Below are 24090 nucleotides of genomic sequence, written 5' to 3'. Positions count from 1 at the left end.
ATTTAACTAAGATTAGTCATGATATAACAGTACAAGTTATATAGGGCTCCCAACTAAGTTAATAGGAAATTAAAGATGATTACTGTGCTATATTCTGATTTTTTTGGGATGGCTGTCTGTGCCCTCAGATCTAGTGCTTATAGACAAACTGGGGCAGAAGAAGCTCTATGTAAACAGAATGGTTTGAGTAATATGGGTTTTGACTCCTGATACACTATTAATAATATTTTCTGCTGTTTTTTTAAAGACTATTTCTCCCTTTTCACTCCCCTAGGGAATACTGTGCAATTTTTGGGTCTCACCAACACTCTCAGTTTAAATTGGTGGGGGGAAACCTGCTATTTATCTAAGTGGCTCCGAACTTTCTTCCTCCTGCCCTTGATCTCTGGTTGTATTCCTTTACCTATAAAAGCCTGTCTTTCCCACCTATCCTCAATTACTAGTCTAGTTGCCCCTATTACTCTCTGGTTCCCTGTCACAAAGAGCATTGTTTTCTCATATTTGATTTTGGATCTATAAACCTTTTTTCAGGGAGATTATATTTACTCTAAAGATCATCTCTGTGGACACTACCTCCTGATCTACTCTGCCTATGATTCTCTCTTTTTCTTTTTAATTTAGTGTATCAAGGCCATCTCTATTAGAGATTATAGCCAATCTTCTCTGCCTCATTTCTGTTGTGCTCTTTTTCCATTTTAGTTGTATGTTTGTCTTCTTCATTTCACTTTCTGCTCCTTTCATCAAGGCCTTTCTACCACTGTTCCTGGAATCCTGGTGCTTTTCTCTCTTTAGAATGTCCTGCAGTATTCTCTGTAGAGCTGGATTGGTGTTTTTGAATTTCCCCAGTTCCTGTTTGTCTTGGAAGCATCTTGTTTCTCCATTAATTTCTAGAGATAGTTTTTCAGGGTACATCAATCTGGGTTGGTGATTATTTTCTTTCAGGGCTTGGAATTTTGCTCCAGGATCTTCTTGACTTGATGGTTTGCATTGAGAAATCTGCCATAATTCTAATGTGCTTTTCCTTGTAAGTAATCTGTGTCTTGTCTCTGGAAACTTTTAATATTCTGTTTTTATATTGGATTTCTGGGATCTTGATTATTATATGCCTGGGTATAGATCTGTTTTGGTTGTAGGTGGCTGGAGTTCTGTATGCCTCATATATCTCAATATAATTTCCTTTTCCTATGTTTTGGAAGTTTTCCTTAATTATTTCTGTGAATAGCCTTTGTAGTTCCTTTGTTTGTACCCCTGCATATTCATTCACATTCTTTATTCTTGTAGATCCTCTTGTGGTCTTCTAGCCTTTGTATTGTTACTGCTTGTTTTCTTGTTATTTTTAAAAAAAATTTTCCTTTCATGATCCCACATTGCAAACCTGTCCTCCAGTTTGGATAATCTATCCTTAGTTTCTTTCAAGCAGTTTTGCCAACTTTCTTCTTCTGAAGCCTGCTGGTTAGATGGTCCTGCCCACTGCAGGGTGCTATTGAGGTGCAAACAGAGGCAGTGTATGTTGGCCCCTCCCTGCTGGGTCAGTCAACCTGCTGAGGACTTCATTGCTTAGTGTATGCTGCATGGCATAGGGAATTGGTTTGGGATAACCTATTGGATCTCACCCAGGGGTATGACTCAGGCCAAGCACTCCCAAACCAATCCTGTTTGAGAAGGGAGAAACTGACTGAAGTCACTGCTGCTCCTTGTTCTTGCCAGCCTTGGGTGGCTCTGTACATCACAGACATGTGAGTACATGTGCTGCAGTGTGGGCATTGAGCCTTTAGCTGTTCCCAATAGAAGCACTGGGATTGTATGTTTGATTGGTTTTTCCCATCTTAGTTTCTTTCTGCATTGAGAATATTCATCTCCCTCTGTTTGGGACTCACCACACTGTGTTGTTTTGAAATCTAAGTTGACTATTTCAGGGAGTCCCTATCCACCATCTTTACCAGATGGACTTGAAGACTTATTTTTACACAAACCCCATAAAGTAGATTTAGAAGTTTCATTGGGCCCAAATATTACCCTCCTCAGTATTTCATCTCTTCAAGTTAAAATCATGTCACAGTGATATATGTGCACCCATATTTTAGAAGCAGAATCTGTGATAGCTAAATCATGGAAACAACTAAAATGCCCATCAACTGCAGAATAAATAAAAAAGATGTGGTGTTTTTATACAATGGAATATTAGTTATTAAACAGGATGGGTGGTTGAGCATAGTCAGAAGTGAATAAAAAAATGTATAAGAATGAGTTAATATAGAATGCCCAATGTTAAACACTGAATAAGTTCATTAATTGTTTGTTATGGGTCAAGTTTCCTCAGCAGACTCTGACACAAAGATTTGCAAGCAAATAATTGGTTAGTTGTTCATAGGAGAAAACAGTTAGGGAGGCCAAAGTGTGGCCCCAGGAAAGAAAGTAGGCAAAGTGGCATTTTAGATGAAACTGGGCTGTGCCTGATGACATGGGGAGTTTTGGATATAGTCAAACTATATCTAATGCTTTCTTCTAGGATAAAGAAGATTTTATTTTTTATATAACAACTTTTAATAGAATGTATTGTATATATCTTGATTTTCTACTTGGCATGTGAACACATTGTGAAATTGCTAAATCAGTCTAATTAAAACATATATTACATCAGACATAAATAGGTTATTGGCTAAGGTTGCAGAGAAGCAAGGATTTAACTCCCAATCACTGGTAGTTATGTAGTTACTGGTTCAGATAGGCAAAGATAGTCATTGGAAGGCTGTAATAAACTAGCTTTTTTATTTAAAGGGAAAAAAGAAGAAAAAGCAATACAAAACAGAAAAGGGTAGAAAATATAGAATTTCAAAACAATATTAACACTAAGAAATCAGTAGTTCATAAACTATATATTGTCCTCTTAGAAATAGTTGTCAGAGTTACAAATCAAAGCATAACAATTGGATAGACACTTAAACATTGACAGTGCAAAACATTCTATTCAATGATCCAACAAAAACTTAGTAATATGGCTATTTTACACTCTTAAACATGCATACCATTATATCATTTAGAGCACTTTTCTTCCCTTTCATTTTACAATATCTATTATATATTTTGGATCCTATTACTCTTTCAGTTTTTATTACTTTTTACACTAAAGAGACAATGTGATATTTACAAGTGTTAGTCATATATTTCACTTATGAGGATGGTCTTAAGTTGCCTCCATTTACTTATAAAGACTTCAAGATCATCCTGTTTAATAACTAATATTCCATTGTATAAAAAACACCACATTTTTTTATTTATTCTGCAGTTGATGGGCATTTTAGTTGTTTCCATGATTTAGCTATCACAGATTCTGCTTCTAAAATATGGGTGCACATATATCACTGTGACATGATTTTAATTTGAAGAGATGAAATACTGAGGAAGGGAATATTTGGGCCCAATGAAACTTCTAAATCTACTTTGTTGAGGAATCTTCACAGTGGCTCCATAGTGGCTGCACCAGTCTGCACACACCAACAGTGAAGAAGTGCTCCTTTCTCCCCATAGCCTTGCTAACATTTGTTATCAGTTGATTTCTTGATGGCAGCCATTTTTTTCACAGTGAGATGAAATCTCAATGCTGTTTTAACTTGCATTTATCACATTACCAGTGATGGTGTCATTTCTTCACGTATTTATTTCCCATTTGTATATCTTCATCTGAGAAATATGTGCATCTCAAATGCCAGTTTTTGGAGAGGGTCTTTGAATTTATGGAACCTTGATGCTTTTTAATTCTTTACATACTCTGGATATAAGTCCTTTGTCCCAGGGAATGTCTGCTAAAGTTTTTTTTTTTTTTTTTTTTTTTTTTTTCTCCATTCTGTGGGTTTTCTTTTCACTTTGTTGGTGATTTCTTTGAAATGCAAAAACCTTTTAATAAAATGTGATTTTTGTTTTTTGGCTCTGTTGATGAGATGTATTACATTTATTCATTTGCATTTGCTAAACCATCCCTACATTCCTGCGACACATTCCACTTGGTCATGATGTATAATCTTTTTGATGATTTTCTGCATTCTATTTGCCAATATTTTATTGAAAATCTTTGCACTGGTGTTAATTTGTGAGTTTGGTCTATAGTTCTTTCTTTCTTTTTTTTTTTTTTTTTTTTTTTTTTGGTTATTTCTCTGTGTGGTTTGGGTATCAGAATATTTGCCTTCAGCAATGAGTTAGGGAGGATTGCTTCCTTTTCAATTTCATTAAAAAGTTTAAGAAGTATTGACATCAAATCTTCTCTAAGTTTCTTGTAGAATTCAGCAGTGAATATATTAGGACTTGGATTTTTTCTTTGTTGGTAAGATTTTAATCGTTTTGAATTTCAATAGCTCATAATGGGCTATTCAAAATTATTATATCTTCTGGATTGATCTTTGATATTTCATATGTTTCTAGAAATCTGTCCACATTCTCTTTTTTCCACCTTATGTGAATAGAGATTTTCAAAGTAGGTACTCATGATCTTTTGAATTTCCCTGGGATCTGTATTAATTTCTCCCTTTTCAGTCCTTATTGCATGAATTTGAGTTTTTTCTTTCTTTTTCATGACAAGGTTGGCTACAGGTTTATAAATTTTGTGTATTGTTTCGAAAAAGCAGCTTTTTGATTCATTAATTCTTTATATTGTTTTCTAGTTTCAATTGAATTAATTTATTTTCTGATTTTTACAAATTTCTCTCTTCTGTGAGTTTGGGTTTGACTTGCTCTTCCTTTGCTAGAAGTTTGAGATATAGCATTAGGTTATTTACTTGTGCACATTCTGTTTTCTTGATGTGACTACTTATTGCTATACATTTCCCTCTTAGGACTGCTTTCATTGTGTCCCATTGGCTACAGTATGTTGTATCTGCATTTTCATTGTATTGTAGGTATTATTTTATTTCTTCTTTAATTTCATCTGTAACTCACTAGGTTGTTACATAATTTCCATGTATTTATGCAGGCGTTGCAATTTCTTTCACCATTAATTTCCAGTTTCAATGCATTAATGTCATATATTATGAATGGAATAATTTCAATCCCTTTGTATTTTATTAACAATGTCATATGGGTTAATATATGGTCTATTTTGGTTAATGTCTCATGTGAAGCTGAGAAGAATGTACATTCTGATGCAGTTGGGTGGGAGACTCTGTAAACATTTACTAAGTCCATTTGCTCACAGGTATGATTCAGTTCTACTATTTTTTTGTTGACTTTTTGCCTACTTGATCTATATCTTTGTGACAGTGGGGTGTTAATTTCTTCTATTACAATTGCGTTCTTGTTCTCCATTAGTACTAGCTCTCCACTAGTATTTGCCTTATACTAGTTCAGTGCTCCTGTATTTGGTGCATGTATATTTATAATTTTTAGTTCTTCCTCTTGAAGTTTTCCACTAATAAGTATGTAGTAACCTTCTTTATCTCTTTTCTTCATTTTATTTATTTATTTATTTAAAAAAAATTTTTTTTTAATTTTATTTAAGGAGAAAAGAAAAAAAAAGCAGGGAAAGGGTACAAGTTATACAGATTTACAGAAAAAAAATGAACAGTAGGAAATCACTAGTTAATGGATTACATATTGTCATCTTAGAAATAATTGTTCAAGTCACAAAATTAAAGCTTGTAACTTTTCTTCATTTTAGGTTTGAAGTTCTGCAAACAGAATAACTACCTCTGCTTTTTTCTAGTGTCCTGTTGCATGGAATACTGTTTTTCATCCTTTGACTTTTAATCTGTGAGTTTCCTCTAGAATCAGATGTGTTTCTTATAAATAAATAGCATATTGTGGGATCTTGTTTCTTGATCTATTCTGTCAACCTATTTCTCTTGATAGGTTAATTTAAGCCATTTATATTTACAGATATAACTGACATGTACTGGCTCAACTTTGCCATGCTATGCTCCAGTTGTTTGTTTTCTGCTTTTCTCCTTTGTTTAATTGCTTTCTCTGCCTGATGTTACTTATTGTTGTTGTTTTGAAGATTGTGGCTATTTTTATCTCTATCGAGTATGTCTTTCAATACTCTTTCTAGGATTGGTTGGTGAACATAGAATCTCTTCATTGTTCTTTGTCATACAAGTGTCTTGTTTCTCTATTGAATTTGAAAGCCACTTTTTCTGGGAGCATCATTATGGGTTGAAAGATGTTTTCCATAGGGCTTAACACACTTCACTCCAAGCTCATCTTAACTTGAGTGTTTGTGCTGGAAAGTCTGCTGTGATTCATACCGGTTTTCCTTCTAAAGTGAGTTGTATCTTTTCTCTAATAGCTTTTACTATTCTACTTTTATGTTGTATGTCCGGGATCCTAATTATTATATGTCTGTTTGAATATTTATGTTGGTTCAGACTGTTTGATATTCTATATGCTGAACTTATCCATATATCAGGATTTTCCCCATGTTTGGGAAATTTTCTACTATTACTTCTGTAAATAGTTTACCTATATCATTAGCATTGACTCCTGCATCGTCATTGATGCTTTATCAGTCTTATATTCTTTCTCTTGGAATCATCTTGAAGCTGCTGGGTTGTCATTTCATGTTGCTTTTTTGTTTTTAAAAGTTCTACCCTTTCATGATTGCTAGCTGCTATCCTGTCTTCCAGGTCCAAAATTCTATCCTTGTCTTCATTTAAATGGCTTTGCCAGCTTTCAATAGAATTTCTGTTTTTTGGTTATCTCTTTGAGTATGCTTCCTGGATTCTGTTTGATTTCTATATTGTTCATTCAATGTTTGAATCAACTTCCTATGTTCCTCTATTTTTTTATCTATTTCTTCTCTCTGCTGAGCAACAATTTTACTAAGGTTGTTATTTCTGTCTTTACATTTGGAAACTATTTCTAGCTCTATTTCCTCTGTAGCCTCATGGATTTGTTTCTTTATTTCATTATCTATCTTTTTAGAGATTTCTGGTGTATGACTTTTAAAGTCCTCTATTTCACCTGTACTTACTCCTGATGAACTAGATGTTTGTGATTGCATTTTGCATTTTTATTTTGTCATTTTTAACTTCGGGCTAATATTTGGTCTTTCAAGCCTAATAATCTCAACTGTTGGTAGTGTGTATCTTAGCATCCTACTGTGTGGTTGATATTTGCCCAGTTGTTGAGTATTACAATGTAGGGTAGGCCAGTCCCTGTATTTCTATTGTAGGACCTGTTGAATGAGTCATTCTTTCTTCCTGGGCTGACTAAACTAAAAGTACTGATGTAGATCAACTCTTAGTTCTTGGCGTTACTATGTCTTCAGTTATTTCAGGTCACCAGATCTCCCTGTCTACAGTGCTTGTGTCAGCTAAGGCCCTACTGTGTCACTGGGTGTCTCATAAACCCTTTTAATTTTCTCCAAGTTGTGGGAGGCCTTATTGCCACACTGCTCAACCTTCCTGATGCTCTCTGTGTGGAAGAGAGAATCACTTACACTATTCCCAAACTTGGCAAGGACTTACAGTTGGAGGGAGCTTCACTACTGCTCCTGTTTACCCACTGAAAACCTCTATTTTAAGGGTAAACTCACTACACTGAATGTATCCCATTGAGGTCTTCTGTTTGGGTGAAGGGTTACTGAGTCTCCCATCAACCCAGCACAGTTAACTCACTGCAGTCCCAAGTTCTGGGCAAAGGGGAAGGAGTCGAAGATCAACAGTAGTACTAGGTCCAGGAGGTGGGGGGGGGATCCCTGAGGGCAACTGGCCAGTGGTGTTTGGTGCAATGGAGCATGCAGGAAGCATGCCTGCCTAGGCTAGCCTGAAGGGCGGGGGGCAGGTAATCTTGTTTTTGAAAGCAAAGTCTCTTAAAATTCAAGGTAAGGGTGCACAGAAAAGGTTACATGGGCTATAGATGGTACTAGTGGAACAGTGCTGGGGTCCAGTACTAATCTCCTACTCTACAAGTGAGAGCTTTTTTTCTTTCCCAATGAAGAAGATAACTTTTGAGATTTTAAAGTAAGTATATACAGTTTTTCCTAGACTTGGCCTAAATAATTTATTGAAAATGTGTTTTATAAAACTTTTTAGTTTTGAAAGTAAAGGGAATGTAGTGACTCAATAACTTCTCATACCATCTCCAGGTCCACACATGCCTGTACAAGGGTCACTAAGTGTTAAACAATGTAGTAGTAGGGCAGCTATAATAATTATAATTTTGTTAATGATTCTCATATTATCATTATTAATATCACTATTATTATTTGCAGTATTGATAACTGAACCCAGGACTTTTGCACTATGCTATATCTGTGACCTCTTATTTTTTAATTTTGAGAGAGGATCTTGTTAATTGCCCAGGCTGGACTTGTACTTGTAATAATCTTTCCTCAGTCTCTTAGAGTTCTAGAATTACAGGCATGACACTACATAGGCTTTTTATAAATGTATTTTGAAGAAATATGTCATACACAAAATAATTTATGGGGCCAGAGATATAGCTTAGTGGCACAGAGCCTGCCTGGTAAGCACGAGGTCCTGAATTCAGTTCTTGGTACCCTCCTACAAAAATTATAAATCATTCAAAAATATCAGAATACAGTACTTACTTTAAACAATCCATTACTTAATGTTCCTGAAACATTACCCTTAAAATAAAGGGAAGTTACAATTTGTGTTCAGTGGATTTATTCATATGATTTTTTTTTTAAGGTCTTTTTTAGGTCTTTATTTTTTTAGGTCTTTTCAAGTGAATCTGAATTTCACTTATTGTGAATTGCTATGGTATGTTAAGACTACAAAACTTTCTATTAAAATTCAGTGAGCTGTGAGTTTAAAAGGTACAGAGATTTTAGACTCTTTAAATAGTTCCTAAATGCAGAATTGCTTTCACAATTAGCTATATGTAGGTTCTACATTTTTCTTTTCAACTAAATAAGATATGAATGTTTGTTTAAGATATTTGTAGAACTTTCAAATGAAGTCCTGCAATTCTCATGTATTCCTAAAAGTTTTAAGGTACTAGATGGATAAAAGGTGTGATTTTAGACCTACCCAAAATTTAAATTATTCTGCATGAAAATCTTTGAAAGGTTAAGTTCTTTAATTCATGTGCAGATGAGATCTGATAAAAAAAACATGAATTTTAAAATTTTCAAATTTATTACAATGAGACACATTGCCATTAATTCCATTATAATACTTCCCTTCACTTTGAAACACTTATCACATTATTCTTAATATTTTTATGAAGCAGTTTTGGAAGTCCTCTTTTCTGAGTGTATTTAATTTTACTATCCTGGATGCCTGAGGTCTGAGTCCATTCAAAATGTTCACCCCTCATGGGCATTTTGATTTTCTAGAAAGTCCAAAAACAGCTGCTTTACTGTCATATTTAATGAGTAAGGTACACAAAGACAAACCATAGTGTTTTCATGAGACTAATTCTATTTCACTAGGCAATATACATACATCATTGTAAATGAGAGGAAGTATTTTGAGGGCATGTGCGAAGAAATATTTTGAGGGGAATCAATAGTAATGTGTCTTTTACTCTAAGAAATTTTTAAATTTAGATTTGTTATACTTTGATCATTCCTTGAAGATATCAATATTGAAAATGCCAAAACCTCTTAAATCCAACAGAATACACTGAAAATTTCTGGTTCTCTTGATAACGTTTGACCCAAATCTTTACTTTGGGGGGAAATAGTTGGTAAATGGATTGTTGTTATGTTGAAAGAGATGTGATATTGGTGATAACACTCTTGCTTTCTCATCTAAATTAGGAACTAATAATGTTTTTGAAACTCTCTTTTGAATGAGGCTTGGTTTAGGATGTATTCTCTGGTCTGTATGTGGCCTGTAACATCTCAAACTATTTTGTTATCTTGTGATAACACCTGATATCTGTTCAATTACCTCAGAATTTTGAGATTTATGACTATGTTAGGGAATGAATAGTGAGATGAAACGGGAAATTTTAGATAAAAAATACATTAAAAATAAACACCAATTTTATGAAAATACCAATGTTTATTAAAAATAAATACCAATATCTATGAAAGTATGCAGGATAGAAAATCATTTATTAAGCAGTACACCCACCTCTGGATCTTATTAGGTATACTCTGGTGCCGGCCTGCAGGTAAGTCCACAGAGATCTTAGAGGGGGAGTGGGGATGAGAAGGGACCAGAGATGTGAAGAATGGAGAAAAGACAGAAATATGATCAAGTCTCCTATATTCAAAGAAAGAGTAACAAATACATAGGGTATTCGGGCAGGAGGGAGTTGGGTTCTTAGATGTCAGCAGGTAACTTAGCAACAGTGACAAGACCAAGGATTATAGGTTAATTCAAATTTTTAAACTTCCTATGCATGGGCTAATTAACAATCCTTGAATGGGCCAAACAGGCTAGGCAAGGAGCTGCTTAACTACCAAAATTATCTCCTAGAGGGGGTTAAGGTGGTGCTGCCTGCAGATATAAGGTGGCAGCCATTTACAGGGCTTCCCACATACTCTCATTTTGTAGATGAGAAATCTGAGAGTTGCAGAATATAGAGCATTTTCCTAAGACCACAGTGCCTAGTTCATATTTCTGAATTCAAAGTATTTGTAGCTGAATATAGTAAAATAACATTGAGCTTTTGAGAAATGTGTATATACAAGCATTATTAACCAGTTTTTTTCTTTTTAAATTAACTTTTTTATTTTAAAAACAAAAAAGAATATAAACAATGATACAGAATTTCAAAATATGATTAACACTAGTTAATGTATTGCATATTTTTATCTTTATTGTAGTTGTTCATATTATAAAATATAGACATGAAATAATTGAATAGTGAAGGTGAAAACTTCTTTGATAAACTAACAGAAGTTAGTAGTATAATTATCTTTCTTATGTATATTTTCAGCTTTCTCTCCTGAACTGTATCAAGAACCTTTATGCAGATAGAATATTCAACAGGAACACCTCAGTTTTGGGATCTTTCTCTTTATATGACTTGCATAAGCAAAGTTGTATTGCTGGAATAGAATTGAAAAGCAGCCATGTTCAATATGATGTAAGATTTAAGAACATAAAGATTCAATTGCTGGAATTCAAATTCCAACTCTACTCAATGTAATTATTTGTATTAACATGACCCTGAAGCAATTATTCAACTTTACTTTCTTCATCTATAAAATGAAGATTAAAAACAGCAACCACTTGATTGAATTGTTGGAAAGATTAAGGGAATCACTGAGTGATCAAATTGGGTGACTGTATACGATATGTGCTATAGCCTTGTATAATATTATTATGAATATTATTCTACTAAAGAAATATGGTAAGCAGATAAAACATACTCACATGTTCTCTAAGAAGGCTGTCTCAACTGTCTAGTATGATTGAGGACTATCTAGAAAATGATTAAAATTAAAGGAAAAGATTTACTTTGGTAATTACATAAATTATATAATTTAGGATAGTTTGGTTATAAATTATAAATTCTTATTTCAGGATTCAAACAATATTAAGCATTCAAGTACAATGATTTATTAGCTGGTTTTCCAGGTTTTTTTCTTTACAAATCCCCAATAATCATGCCTGAGAAGAAATGGCTTCAAGATTGGAAGTACTTATGAGTTGTAGTGCTAGTATAAAAAGGGGAGAATTGGAATGAAGTGGGTTCAGAGAAATTAGGGCAATACACAGTCTCTTGAAAGTCAACAGTCAATAGTAAATAAAGTCAAATATTAAAGAAAAATTGTAGATGACAAGATAGGAAAACTTACCCTTACTTTGGGTCATTAGAGGAATCTGGAGAATTTGTTGCCACTATTTTCATGAAAAGGCAGACTGAAGACCAGAATGGTAGAAGTTGAAGGATAGTGAGAGATGAGAAAAACAATCAGTAAATTTACCACAAGCAGTGAAACGATGCAAAAGTAAGAAGTGAAACAGAACAATTGCTGGAGGAAGGCAGTTGCTCAAGAAGGCTTTTATAAATATCATTATTTTGTTTCCTTTGTTAGTTTTACAACTTACAGTGCTTTAGAAAATGTATGTAATTGCAAGCAGGATCCAAGAGTGAGAGAGGTGACTTCTACTAAATAAGCATGATGATGGAAAAAAGCCCCTATGATTGTGGGAGTACATGCTAATAGAGGAAAAGGTCAGTTGCAATCAAAAGTAACAAGTAAATTATGAAATGCCAGGGTTTGATAGAGATAAAAATAAGTAATACAGGTGTGTGGTAGTAGGAAAGGGTGTAGAAAAGAAGGGAGAAGTCTTCTTTTCTTAGAGATGAAACACAAGGATCAGTTCCCTGAAAACTTTCTCTAGGGTTCACAACTAAACTGCAATAAATGAGGATAGCAGGGAGACCATAATAGCAGTATTTCAGGTAATGAAGGAAAATTCCAAGCCAATTCCATAAAAATATGGCAAACAATTTTATGGAGGCAATGGTTACCTCTTTGTCCCTGGGTTGCACCTGAATCACTGAACATTCCCAGGAAATGTTTGCTTTGATATTGGCTTTGGGGAAGTAATATCTGAATACTTAAAATTCAATAACGTTAGGAGTGTTTCTCGATGCCAGAAAAGTGCAATCACCCATGTTTATTCTAGCAGTGTGATTTACGGTAAGCATCTGTTTATTCTAGGGGGTCTGGTGTCTGTGCAGCTGAGTTCCATCATGCGGATCCTACCCGAACTCCTTTTAAAAAACCTTATGTGCTTATGATGTGATTGCACTGGGCAAAGACATCTCAGTTTGCTCCTGCTTTCACCTAGACTTCACCTTTCCATTTTCTCCTTGTAATAGTCATGATTGAACAACAGATCTCTTGGGCCTTCTGAGGTCTTTCAGAAGGTCATAGATTTCAAAAGTGGCATCAGAAACTGCTGACCCACATCCATGTTATATATTATTTTGAAAAACTTTAGATTTGAGGAATTAATAATTTGTTGGTCACCTCAAAGCTTCCTACTGCACTCGGCTGGCTCAGCAGGTCTTGGCCCTGCCTGTGCCCTCAATCCTGGCAACAGGGTGGCTGGAGGTGGGAGTCTGTGGACCTTCCTGCGCCCTGGGAATTTGGTATTATCACTCATGCTCACATGAGTCAAGGATCTTCCTGGCTTCTTGCCACACTTGACTGGCTCTGTAGATCTTCGGCCTGCCTGTGTGAACTTCCCAGCTTCCTACCATGCTCAGCAGGCTCCACAGGTCTTGGACCAGCCTGTGCCCTCAATCCTGGAAACTGAGTGGCCAGAGGTGAGTTTCCCTGAACCATCCTGAGCCCCTGGAGTGTAAGATCATTGCTCCCACTGGTCAGGGAACTTCCCAGCTTCCTGCTACACTTGCCTGGCTCCACAGGTCTTGTGCTTGCCTGCGCCTTCAATCCTGGGAACAGGTCAGCCAGAAGTGGATGTCCATGCACCATCCTGATCCCCAAGAGTTTGGGATCGTTGCTCCCGGCAGTCAAGAAACTTACCAGCTTCATGCCATAGTTGGCCAACTCCACAGGTCTTGGGCCTGACTGCACCATCCTGATCCCCAAGAGTTTGGGATCGTTGCTCCCGGCAGTCAAGAAACTTACCAGCTTCATGCCATAGTTGGCCAACTCCACAGGTCTTGGGCCTGACTGCACCAACTTCCCAGTTTCATGCCCAGTGACCCTCTCTCAATCCAGGGAAAGGGGCAGCTACAGTCCAAGGAACTGAGGGCATAGAAGACAATTTCCAGAGGAAGCCTTGGAACAACTGAAGCAGGGAAATATAGGAAAATTATCCCATGCATCTTGTTGGATTATAGGGCTACAAAACTAGAAATTAATGATAAAAGAAACTGCAAAATGCCTGCAAACACATGGATATTGAGTAACATAGTCTTGAGCAATCAGTGGGTCACAGGGGAAATTAAAGCAAAAATAAAACAATACCTATAAGCAAACAAAAATACAAATACAACTCATCGGAGTCTGTAGGATGCAATGAAAGCAGTCCTCAGAGGAAAATTTATTGCACTGAGTTCCCACATCTGGAAAACAGAATGCATACAAATAAATAACCTGATGTTACTCCTCATACATCGACAAAAAGAAGAGCAAGCCAAGCAGAAAGCCAAAAGAAGGGAGAAAATTATAAAAATCAAAGCAGAAATTAATTTAATAGAGATTAAGAAAACAATGCAAAGAATGAATGAATCAAAGAGTTGCTTCTTTGAAAGAATAAATAAAATTGATAAACCCATAGTCAAGCTTATTAAACAAAAGAGATGAAAAATCTGAAATTCATGAAATAAGGAATGAAAAAGTTGATATCACTACAGACCATGTAGAAATACAGAAGATCTTTAACACTTATTTCAAAAAACCTCTACTCGATAGGTTTGATAACACAGAAGAAATGGACAGATTCATAGAAATATATGAAGTACAAAATCTAGATCAAGAAGATGTAAAACTGCCAAATAACCCAATTTCTTTTAATGTAATTGAAAATGTGAAGACTCCTTATCTACAAAGAACAGCCCAGCCCAAGATGGATTCCCTGAAGAATTCTACAAGAAATACAAAGCAGAATTAATGTACACATTCTTCAAAATTTTCAATGAAATCAAAAAGAAAGAAATTCTTCCTATGTCATTCCTTGAATCAAATATTATTCTCATACTAAAACCTGAGAAAGACCCGACTAAAAAAGAGAACTATTGGCCAATCTCCCTAATGAACATAGATGCAAAAATCCTCAAAATATTGACAAATAGGATGCAGCAAATCATCAAGAAGATTATACACCATGACCAAGTGAGATTCATCCCAGGCATGCAAGGATGGTTAAACATATTGAAATCAATAAACGTAACCCACCATATCAATAAAAGCAAAAGTGAGAATCACATGATCATTTCTATAGATGCATAAAAAGCTCTTGATAAGGTCCAATATTCATTCATGATAAGAACCTTACAGAAAATTGGAATAGATGGTCTTTAGTGAAATATGATAAAGGCCATCTATGACAATCCAACCGCCATTACCATACTAAATGGCCAAAAACTGACAGCCTTTACCTTAAAATCAGGCACAAGACAAGGATGTCCTTTATCACTGCTCCTATTCAATATAGAACTGGAAATACTAGCCAGAGCAATTAGACAATAGAGAGAAATAAAAATCATAAAGATAGGAAAAGAAGAAGTTAAGCTATCATTACGTGCAAATGACATTATGCTCTACACAGAAGACCTCCAAAACTCCATTGAAAGTCTCCTAGATATAATAAATGAATGCAGTAATGTAGCTGGATACAAAATCAATACTCACAAATCTGTAACATTCCTATACAATAACAACAAAATCACAGAGAAATAAGTGAAGCTGCGCTCTTCACACTAGCACCCCAAAAAATGAAATACTTATGAATTAATCTCACAAAAGAAGTGAAAGATCTAAATAGGGAAAATTATGATATGTGAAAAAAGAAAATTGAAGAAGATCTCAGAAAATGCTCAAAGATAGGGAAAATAAATGTGAAAATGTCCATTCTCCAAATCTGTTATACAGATTCAATGCAAAATGCTCAAAGATAGGGAAAATAAATGTGAAAATGTCCATTCTCCAAATCTGTTATACAGATTCAATGCAATCCCAATAAAATACCATCAACATACCTCATAGATCTAGAGAAATCACTTCTAAAATTCATCTGGAACCAAAAGAGACCTAGAATAGCAAAGGCAATTTTAAGCAGCAAAGAAAAGTTAGGAGGCATCACAAGCCCTGACTTGAAGTTATACTACAAAGTAACTGTAATAAAATCAACATGGTACTGGAATAAAAACAGAGCCAAAGATCAGTAGAATAGATTAGAAGATAGAACCACAACTACAAATACACTCGATCACCTTATCTTTGATCAAGGAGACAAACAGGTTCACTAGAAGAATGACAGTCTCTTTAATAAATGGTGTTGGAAAAACGTGCTCTCCATATGCTGAAAATTAAAACTAGACCCATGCCTGTCACTATGTACTAAATTAAAATCTCAGTGGATCAAAGATATGCATATTAAAACAGAAATACTAAATCTATTGGAAGGCATGGGCTAAAAACTTTGAAGACATAGGGATAGGTAGAGAATTCATGAACAGGAATCAAACTGCACAGGAAATACTTCCCTGAATCAACATCTGGGATCGTATCTTATTAAAAAAATTTCTGCATGTCAAAAGAAATCTCCAGCATAGTGAAAAGAAAATTGACAAACTGGGAAAGAATCTTAGTGAACTGTCCCACAGACAAGGGACTTCTGTGTAGAACATATAAATAATTAAACATATCAGACCCCCAGAATTCACAGATCCAATCCAAAAATGGACATCTGAGATGAATACACTGTTCTCAGATGAAGAAATACAAATGGAAAATAAATTCATGAAAAAATGTTCATCAGCAGTACTCATTAGTAAAATGCAAATTAAAACCACACTGACATTCCATCTCACTCCTGAAAGAATGTCCAGGATCAAGACAACTACCAACCACAAACGCTGGAGAGGCTGTGGGGATAAAGGAACTCTCCTGCACTGTTCATGGAAGTGTGACTGGTGCATTGTGGAGATCAGTCTGGAGATTTCTCAAAAAACTGGGATTGGAAGTCCCATTTGTTTCTGCTATTCCACTTCTAGGCATATTCCCAGAAGAATGGAAAATATCATACCATAGTGATATATGTGAACACATGTTTATAGCAGCACCATTTGTAATAGCCAGATCTTGGAAACAACCTAAATGTCCATTAAATGAGGAATGGATAAAGCAGTTGTGGTATTTTTATACAATGGAGTACTACTCAGCTATAAAGAATGATAGCATTGAGATATTTATAAACAAATAGATGCAGCTTGAGGCCATACTCATAAAAAAATAAATCAAACTCACATGTATAAATACCAAATAGTCTCCATATTGTAAGAAATGGTAAGAATACATAAAAGTGTGTGGTAATCATAATTCCCCATTATATAGCTTTGAAGCCTTATAATATTTTCACTCATTAGTTAGAATATTTTTATTCTAGGTTGTTTGATTTTATTTCTGTGATGGTATGAAAGGCTATTTTGAAGAAAACCAAACGTTGTAATAGCTAGTGCTGATTTAATATCATCTTGTTTTGAAGTCATCCCAATGTTTTGTTCTTCTGGTTTCATTGGTTTTATCATGTTGTATTTTATTGGATTTTATTATTGTGATAGCATAAACAAAATTTGTTTTTGGAAAAAGAGATAATTTGATAACCATTGTTTGTTTTCTGTTGGTTTTGAACTCCCTGTAATCCTTTATTCTCTTGAATGATTTTTATACTGTTTTATTATGTTTGATACTATAGTGTATGAAGGTATACTCAAATATTTCATGGAAAGCGACACTATGGTAGCTACTGTTATGTCAGGTTGTCTTGTGTTGAAACACTATGTTGCTTAAATTGCTCTGTTCTGACCTGTTTTGTTATGTCTTTTATCTGAATCTTTTTAAAATAAAAAAAAAAATTAAAAATTTGTTAAGTAATTATTTATCTATGCATGACCTGCTATGGTCTAGGCACTTGTCTAGGCTCAAAACATACAGCAACAAGCATTTTTGACACTCACACAACTTAGAACTACAGAGGAAACAAACTTACAGGAAAACATTCTTCATCATGTGAGGGGAGCCATCCAGACTGCCTCAAATCTCAGGACCATTTAAGAACACTGCAGATATGACTCCACTTGTCTAGTGCAGGCACATAGTGGGATATAATTATGTAATTATGACTTAGAGGAGGTAAGCATGCATGCACTGCGTATGGTACTATGTAAAATGTAAATATGAGGTAACAACATGTGTAAGAATTACACAGTAATGATGCAGGTAACTCTGGCTCTTTCTGTTGTTCTCTTGTTGTCATCCTCTGGTTCTCTGCCCTGCTCCATTATGCCTGACATTGTTGATGATGTCTTGCACACAGGAGTTCTTTAACCTTAGGACTTTACCAACTGCCATTCTTTATGTTGGTGGCCCCCAGGCATCATGCATTTGCATTGTGCATTTGAGACTGGTTCATTTCTAGGGCTTGGATTGGGGGTTCTGACTGCTACACTGGCCTAGGGATGAAGCCGGCATGTAATGTAATGGCAGGAAGAAGGTGTGTCTCTATCTTGCTGTTTTCTGCCTTGATGTTCACAGCTGCTGTGAACTGTGGCCCTGCCATGCCAGCCTGTCTTGGAGCCAACTGAGTATGGAGTGAAACCTCCAAAAACTGTAAGAAATAAACTTTTCCTTTCCCAACTTTAGTCATCATGTATTTTCTCTCAGTGACAAGTAAAAAAGTAACTAAGACACCAACAAAAGTCTCCTTTGGGCCATCAGAGCAGGCTGACATCACATAAGAGCCAAAGAGTAAGTAGAAATAAACTCACCAAGAGACCTGCTAAGTAAAGGGACTCTTTATATGGCTCTATATGGGTGACTTGTGACGTCTACATGAACTGAACCAAGATGGTGTGCTATTGATCTTTCTGGAGAAGCTTGTCACACTGGATTTCCCTTGTATGAAAAGGCTGTTTTCATTATCAGAGAAGCATGGGTCCTCACTGACACTGAGGATGGTTGAGGTTCTCTTTGAGGTAGCCCTATGCCCTACCTTGAGCACCATTTCCTGGCTCCAGTGCACATCCCTCGACCTTCTGTCACAGATACTACATCCTGCTGGTGCAGTTTCTAGCTTCTTTGTGCTTCCACAATGAAAATCCTTGATACAGACTTGCAGGAGACATTGTCATGGGTTCCAGGCTTCCATTTGAACCCATAGAAAACATTGCCATGGGCTCTAGGATTTCAGCTGGATTCATACAGGACATGTGGAATCCAGACCTCAGTTGGATTCTTTGTGTCTGTAGTATATACACAGATCTCAAGCACTATTCTACAAAATAATCCTGTAATGAACATGTCCTGTAGTAAATTTTTTAGCTTTTCCACCTTAACTACAACAGTCTCACTAGAGAGCTGCGCTTTCAGGAAAGATGAGGCAAAGATGGGATAATGCAAACTTTAGGGGCTGAGGGTATGGCTGAATTCAGAATATCTTTTGGATAGAGAAAAAAACACATTCATTGAAGATAATTATGAGAAATTGTGATAACTGTGACTAAGAAAGACATTAGTCAGAATTGAGATCAGAGTTCAGAATATATATATGGTCATTATTGACATGGGCTATCATTTTAGTATATGGAAATATTTTACTTTAGCTTGTTATACACTAAGGAATTTTTCTGCAGTGTTTTAGCATTGTTTAGGAACTACAAATCATTGTTACTAAATTAGCTGGAAGGATATTCTTTTCATTTGAACTGAATAACAGATTATTATGCATTTCAACATATTTCTTTATGTTTTCTATAATAATGAAGATGAGTGTAAGTTGTAGTTCTCCATAGAATTATAATAAAATTTTTCATAATCTCTATGGCAAACACCTTCTATCCAACTGAAACCAATTGAGGGATAAATAAATAGGATATCAAAATCATCTAGAAGCTTTTCACATTGAATTACTGTCTTGTTTAAATACTTCTTGATGTAGACACCCATTAATGACATTCCTCTTTCCTCAAGCACCTGTTCCTGGTAAAAACAAGGGCTATATTGATTTGCTGCAATTTATCTTCTCCTAGGAATTTTGTCTTGACAGCATGAGAAGATTAATTGGAATTAATGGCATTTGCACAGCTAATTAAAGTCACTCTTCCTAAAGTCAAATCAATTCCTTTAATCAGAGGAGTGACAGAGCTTTGCTCACTTTTTATAGTCTGAATGTTAATGTTCCCTGAATGAATCAGAGTCTGCAAATATCAGGAACAGAATATAGTAACTATTTGCATAGGCCAGGTATTTTACTGGCATTTAGCAATTTACAAAACAGCATTTATACACATACTGTATATTAATTGAATGCAATAAAGCACATTTTATATGTTTCTTATATATGAATTATCTTTAAAATTTCTTTTCAGTGGTTGACATCCACATGCATAAATCCTCAGGGTAATTGATAAGTCAAGTTCATATAATAATGGAGGAGGCAAAGGGTTAGCAATCGCTGGTCAAATCTGGCTAAAATTTCATGTTTCATTTATATTGAACTGAATAACAGAGATTATTATTATCTGGTTTTATTACATTCTGTTAATTCCTTTTTCATGTTGTCTGTATATCTAGAGGGAACATGTTTATTAAAGCCTGATTAAAACAAGAAAAAATTCATATTTTGGAAAGAAAGTTTAGACCAGTGCTTTAGATTCTACTTTCATGCTGTTGAATTTATCAATGCAATGGCGACACAGAATTAAGCACGCAAGTGAAATGATGGGAAGACCTGTGAATTCCCTCCTTCATTGTGGCAAGAAAATATAATTACACATCCCAGAGAAGAGAGGAGTATAATGAATGTGTAAAAGATAAAGCATAGATGTCTTTACAATAAGCTACATGAATATTTGAAATAAGTCACGGAAAGAACATTTGTCAAATATCCATAGCTATGTTTCTGTGTTGCCAGTCTTTTTGGCAGAGATGAATTGTCTGTTGGCCTGGCCACTGAGCCCAGCCATACCTAAGGCATCTCTGTAAACTTTGATCTCTTAGCACTAAGATCCTTGGTTTGAATATTTATGGAGTTCCCTGATTCCTGTCCAGTGATTTCTGGGACTCTGACAAAGAACTCATAGACCCATATATGTGCAGACCTGGAATTCAGATGACTACTGTCTAATGAGCCAGTCAAGCATCAGACGACAAAATATGTTGGATGTCTCTTTCACATATTCTGCAGGCTGCTAAGCAGAACCTAGTTGTTCAAAGACAGATTGAACTCAACTGGACATTTTTGCATTGTCTTTTCCTATCTTGTCTTCTCCTACCTTGTCTTCATCTTTTTAGTTTCTTGGTCCTTACTTTTACTCTCTGGAACTAGTTTTATAATTGATTTGCCTTCCCACAATCCCTCATTTCATAATCTATGTTTATATAACACAAACTGTGTGTTGTACATATATGGTGAAATAATGCTAACGTGAAGTTAAAAATATCCATAAGATATAGTATAAGAAATGAAAATGCAAAAACTGATTGACAACAACCCAAAATTTAAAATCACATTGAACCATTAAATTTTATTGAAGTGGAGAGAGAAATGATCATCTCTAATACATGGATGTATAACAGTTAGTGCACTAGCCTGTAAGGTTTTGTTCCTTTCCTTTTGCTAATTTAGAATTTAGTAAAACTGATGATGATCATATTACTGGTGCATATATTAGACCAATTAATTAAAAGAAAAAAGCATGAAACAATTTGGGATCAGTTCATCTACAGCTATTGCCTCCATCAGTAAAATGTGAATACAATATTGTTTACATATCTTTTATCATGTTTCTGAAATTAAAATTAGTTTTTATTGCAAAGCAAACTATGCATGTAGTAAACATACATTTACATGGAGCTCAATGTCTGACATCTCCCTGTGTCTAATAAGTGGTTATTTAAATTAAAAATTTGTGATATATATATATATATATATATATATATATATATATATATATATAATTGCCTCATAATGGTAGTCTATCTTATTGCTTTTCCAACTGCTTTGATCAGTTGACCAAACTTTGGTAAACTGTAAGTTCATACGATTTTCTGAATCTGTCTTCTGATTTTACTTCTTCCTGATCTTTGCAATGACCAACCACACTTAATATCAAATCATGCTGGGATAGACATGGGTTATTTTCATTGAGATCCACAGGTGGGAAGTGAAAACTAGATAGCTCCAAACCAGTTTTTCATAACTTGTTGTGATGTGGACTCCAGGGCTACACTAATAAAGAAAGGAGAGGAAAAAATGGTTTAGATGTTTTTAGGCAGCAGACTTTAAAAATGCTGAGGTATAAAAATCCTTAATGTGCTAGAGTGAGTGAATTTACAGTTGTTATTCTTTTAGGAGATTAAAGGAGAAAGCTGAAAGGAGAGCTCTTTTGATCAATAAACCTTAGAAAATAGGCTTGTCCTCTCACCAAAATGATTAATAACAGGACAGAAATCTGCACTCAAATATATCCATGGTACCAACAGGGAGTGAGCTTGTCTAATCACATGTTTATATACAACCCTTCCTTTGTCTTAAGGGAAACAGTCTGTTTGCACAGGAATTGCTTCTTCACTGCAGTTCGAAGGTGCAGAGTAGGGAATGGGAGAGAATTGGGTTTGGTTAAAATGCTGTATCTCCCTCAAAAAATCCATGGACTACTTTGGCTGAGGAACTACACTTTCTATTACACTTCATATAGTAATACCATTTTCAGCCACTTCCTGAAGACAGACCAAAAGAATTTGAATATAATCATATGTACCTTTCATACTACATCACTAACCAAGTGGGCATGAGACATAGATGCCATTGATGAAAGAAGTAATTTCTGGAGAAGACTAGGGCTTCCTGGCTCTCAGATAACTGCCAAGTAAATTATGAAATGACTTCAGTGCATCATGAAGCAGTGAGATGAATATTTCTTTTCCTCTCCTTAGTCTGAGTCAGCTGGTTTATAATTTTGTGGTGAATGTGAGGATTGTAGTATTGATAGGAGATGAAAATTGTAGCTAATCAAGCAATCCTGATATAGACTGTGCATTACACAACATCAACAAAGAACTTTATTCTCATTCCAACTATACTGTCAGTTACTGCAGTTCATATTAGAGGTGCATAGAAAAGGCTTTGGAGTACAGCAGTTGCTTACCAGGTATCCATTGTTGTTCAGTGTTGATTAAAGTTATCTGTTGAATGAAGGCTCTTCTTGGTTGCCAACAAGTGACCTTGGTGGAGATAAGCTTCTTCCCCATTTGGTAGTGTATGTGTATCACCTCAAACCTCTACAGTATCAACAGAAATCGGGCTGCTAGTTTTCCTTTTGACTCCTCTGCACTTAAAGCAATCTAAACTCAAAAGTATTTGATGCATAAATATAGAATGTTGAAACTAGCTTACAAGATTAAATCTACAATTATTTTGAATAAAGAGAAAGCACTGTTGCAAGCTTGTGTTATCAGGTATACCATGGCCAATGAAAATAAGACGTGCAACTCATGCAGCAGGAATACTTTTATTACTATGGGCAATTTAGGGGAAGGTTTGCTGATGTTCTCAGAAACTCCATGGTCAACAACTACTGTTTGTATTAACATCAGAAATACCATATATTTGAAGGTAAGTAGTTTAAAAGTTAACAGTATTAATCAATTATTCATATATTTTATTAGGATAGATTGACTCTTGGTTTTTATATTTGAGAAGGACATGGTTGGAATTTGAACTACATATGACTAAAGGCTAAGTAATGCAGAGATTAAACACTTAAATCCTGCCTATAAACTAAATTTGGCTATAAAGTAAATTATTTCAAAAACACTTTTCTTTTTTAAAATTTTTATTTCAAAGAATAAAAAAGAGGACATAACAAAGTAGATCAGAACAGAACAATGTAAACAACACAGTATTTCACCACAAGACAACACATAATTAACAGTAGCTACCATAATGTCTCTTTCTTTGAAATAGTTGAGCATACGTTCATATACAATAGTATCAAACATAATAAAATACTACAAAACCATTCAATAGAATGAAAGTATTATGGGGCATTCAGAGATAAATAAGCGAACACGAACAATGGCTTCTATATTATCTGATTTTCCCTAAAATTTTGTTTATACTTTCACACATAATAAATTCCAATAAAATAAAACCAAATAGAATCAATGGAAACAGAAGAACAAAAGCATAGTAGGACTTTAAAGCAAGATGATATGAAATCATCACTGGCTATTACAATGTCTTGTTTTTTCAAAATAGCTGTTTTACCATCACAGATAATAAAAATCAAAATGCAGGACAAAACCACTTCAACTAATGAATGAAAACAGTATAAGGCTTCAGAGCAATGTAATGGGGAATCATAATTACACTAAAATCTTATGAACTCTTACCATTATTACACTAGGGAAACTATATGGCATTTATACATGTGAGCTTCATTTATTTCACTTATGAGTATGGTCTCAAG

General features: G+C 35.0%; 1 protein-coding gene across 1 annotated transcript in view; it reads right to left on the bottom strand.

Annotated features, from left to right (window-relative positions):
* LOC100716412 (V-type proton ATPase subunit D-like) overlaps positions 1-13034 on the bottom strand; it is a 142233-nt gene extending 129199 nt beyond the window's left edge. The window contains exon 1 of the mRNA XM_063248715.1: positions 12914-13034. Within this exon, the coding sequence (XP_063104785.1) occupies positions 12914-13034 (121 nt within the window). The remainder of the gene's footprint in view (positions 1-12913) is intronic.
* Between the last annotated feature and the right edge of the window lie 11056 nt (positions 13035-24090).

The sequence above is a fragment of the Cavia porcellus genome, unplaced genomic scaffold (assembly GCF_034190915.1).
Source record: "Cavia porcellus strain 051 isolate PalLab524CR breed Dunkin Hartley unplaced genomic scaffold, mCavPor4.1 scaffold_1, whole genome shotgun sequence".
In the NCBI taxonomy this organism is placed as follows: Eukaryota; Metazoa; Chordata; class Mammalia; order Rodentia; family Caviidae; genus Cavia; species Cavia porcellus.
This window is presented reverse-complemented; position numbering and strand designations above follow the sequence as displayed.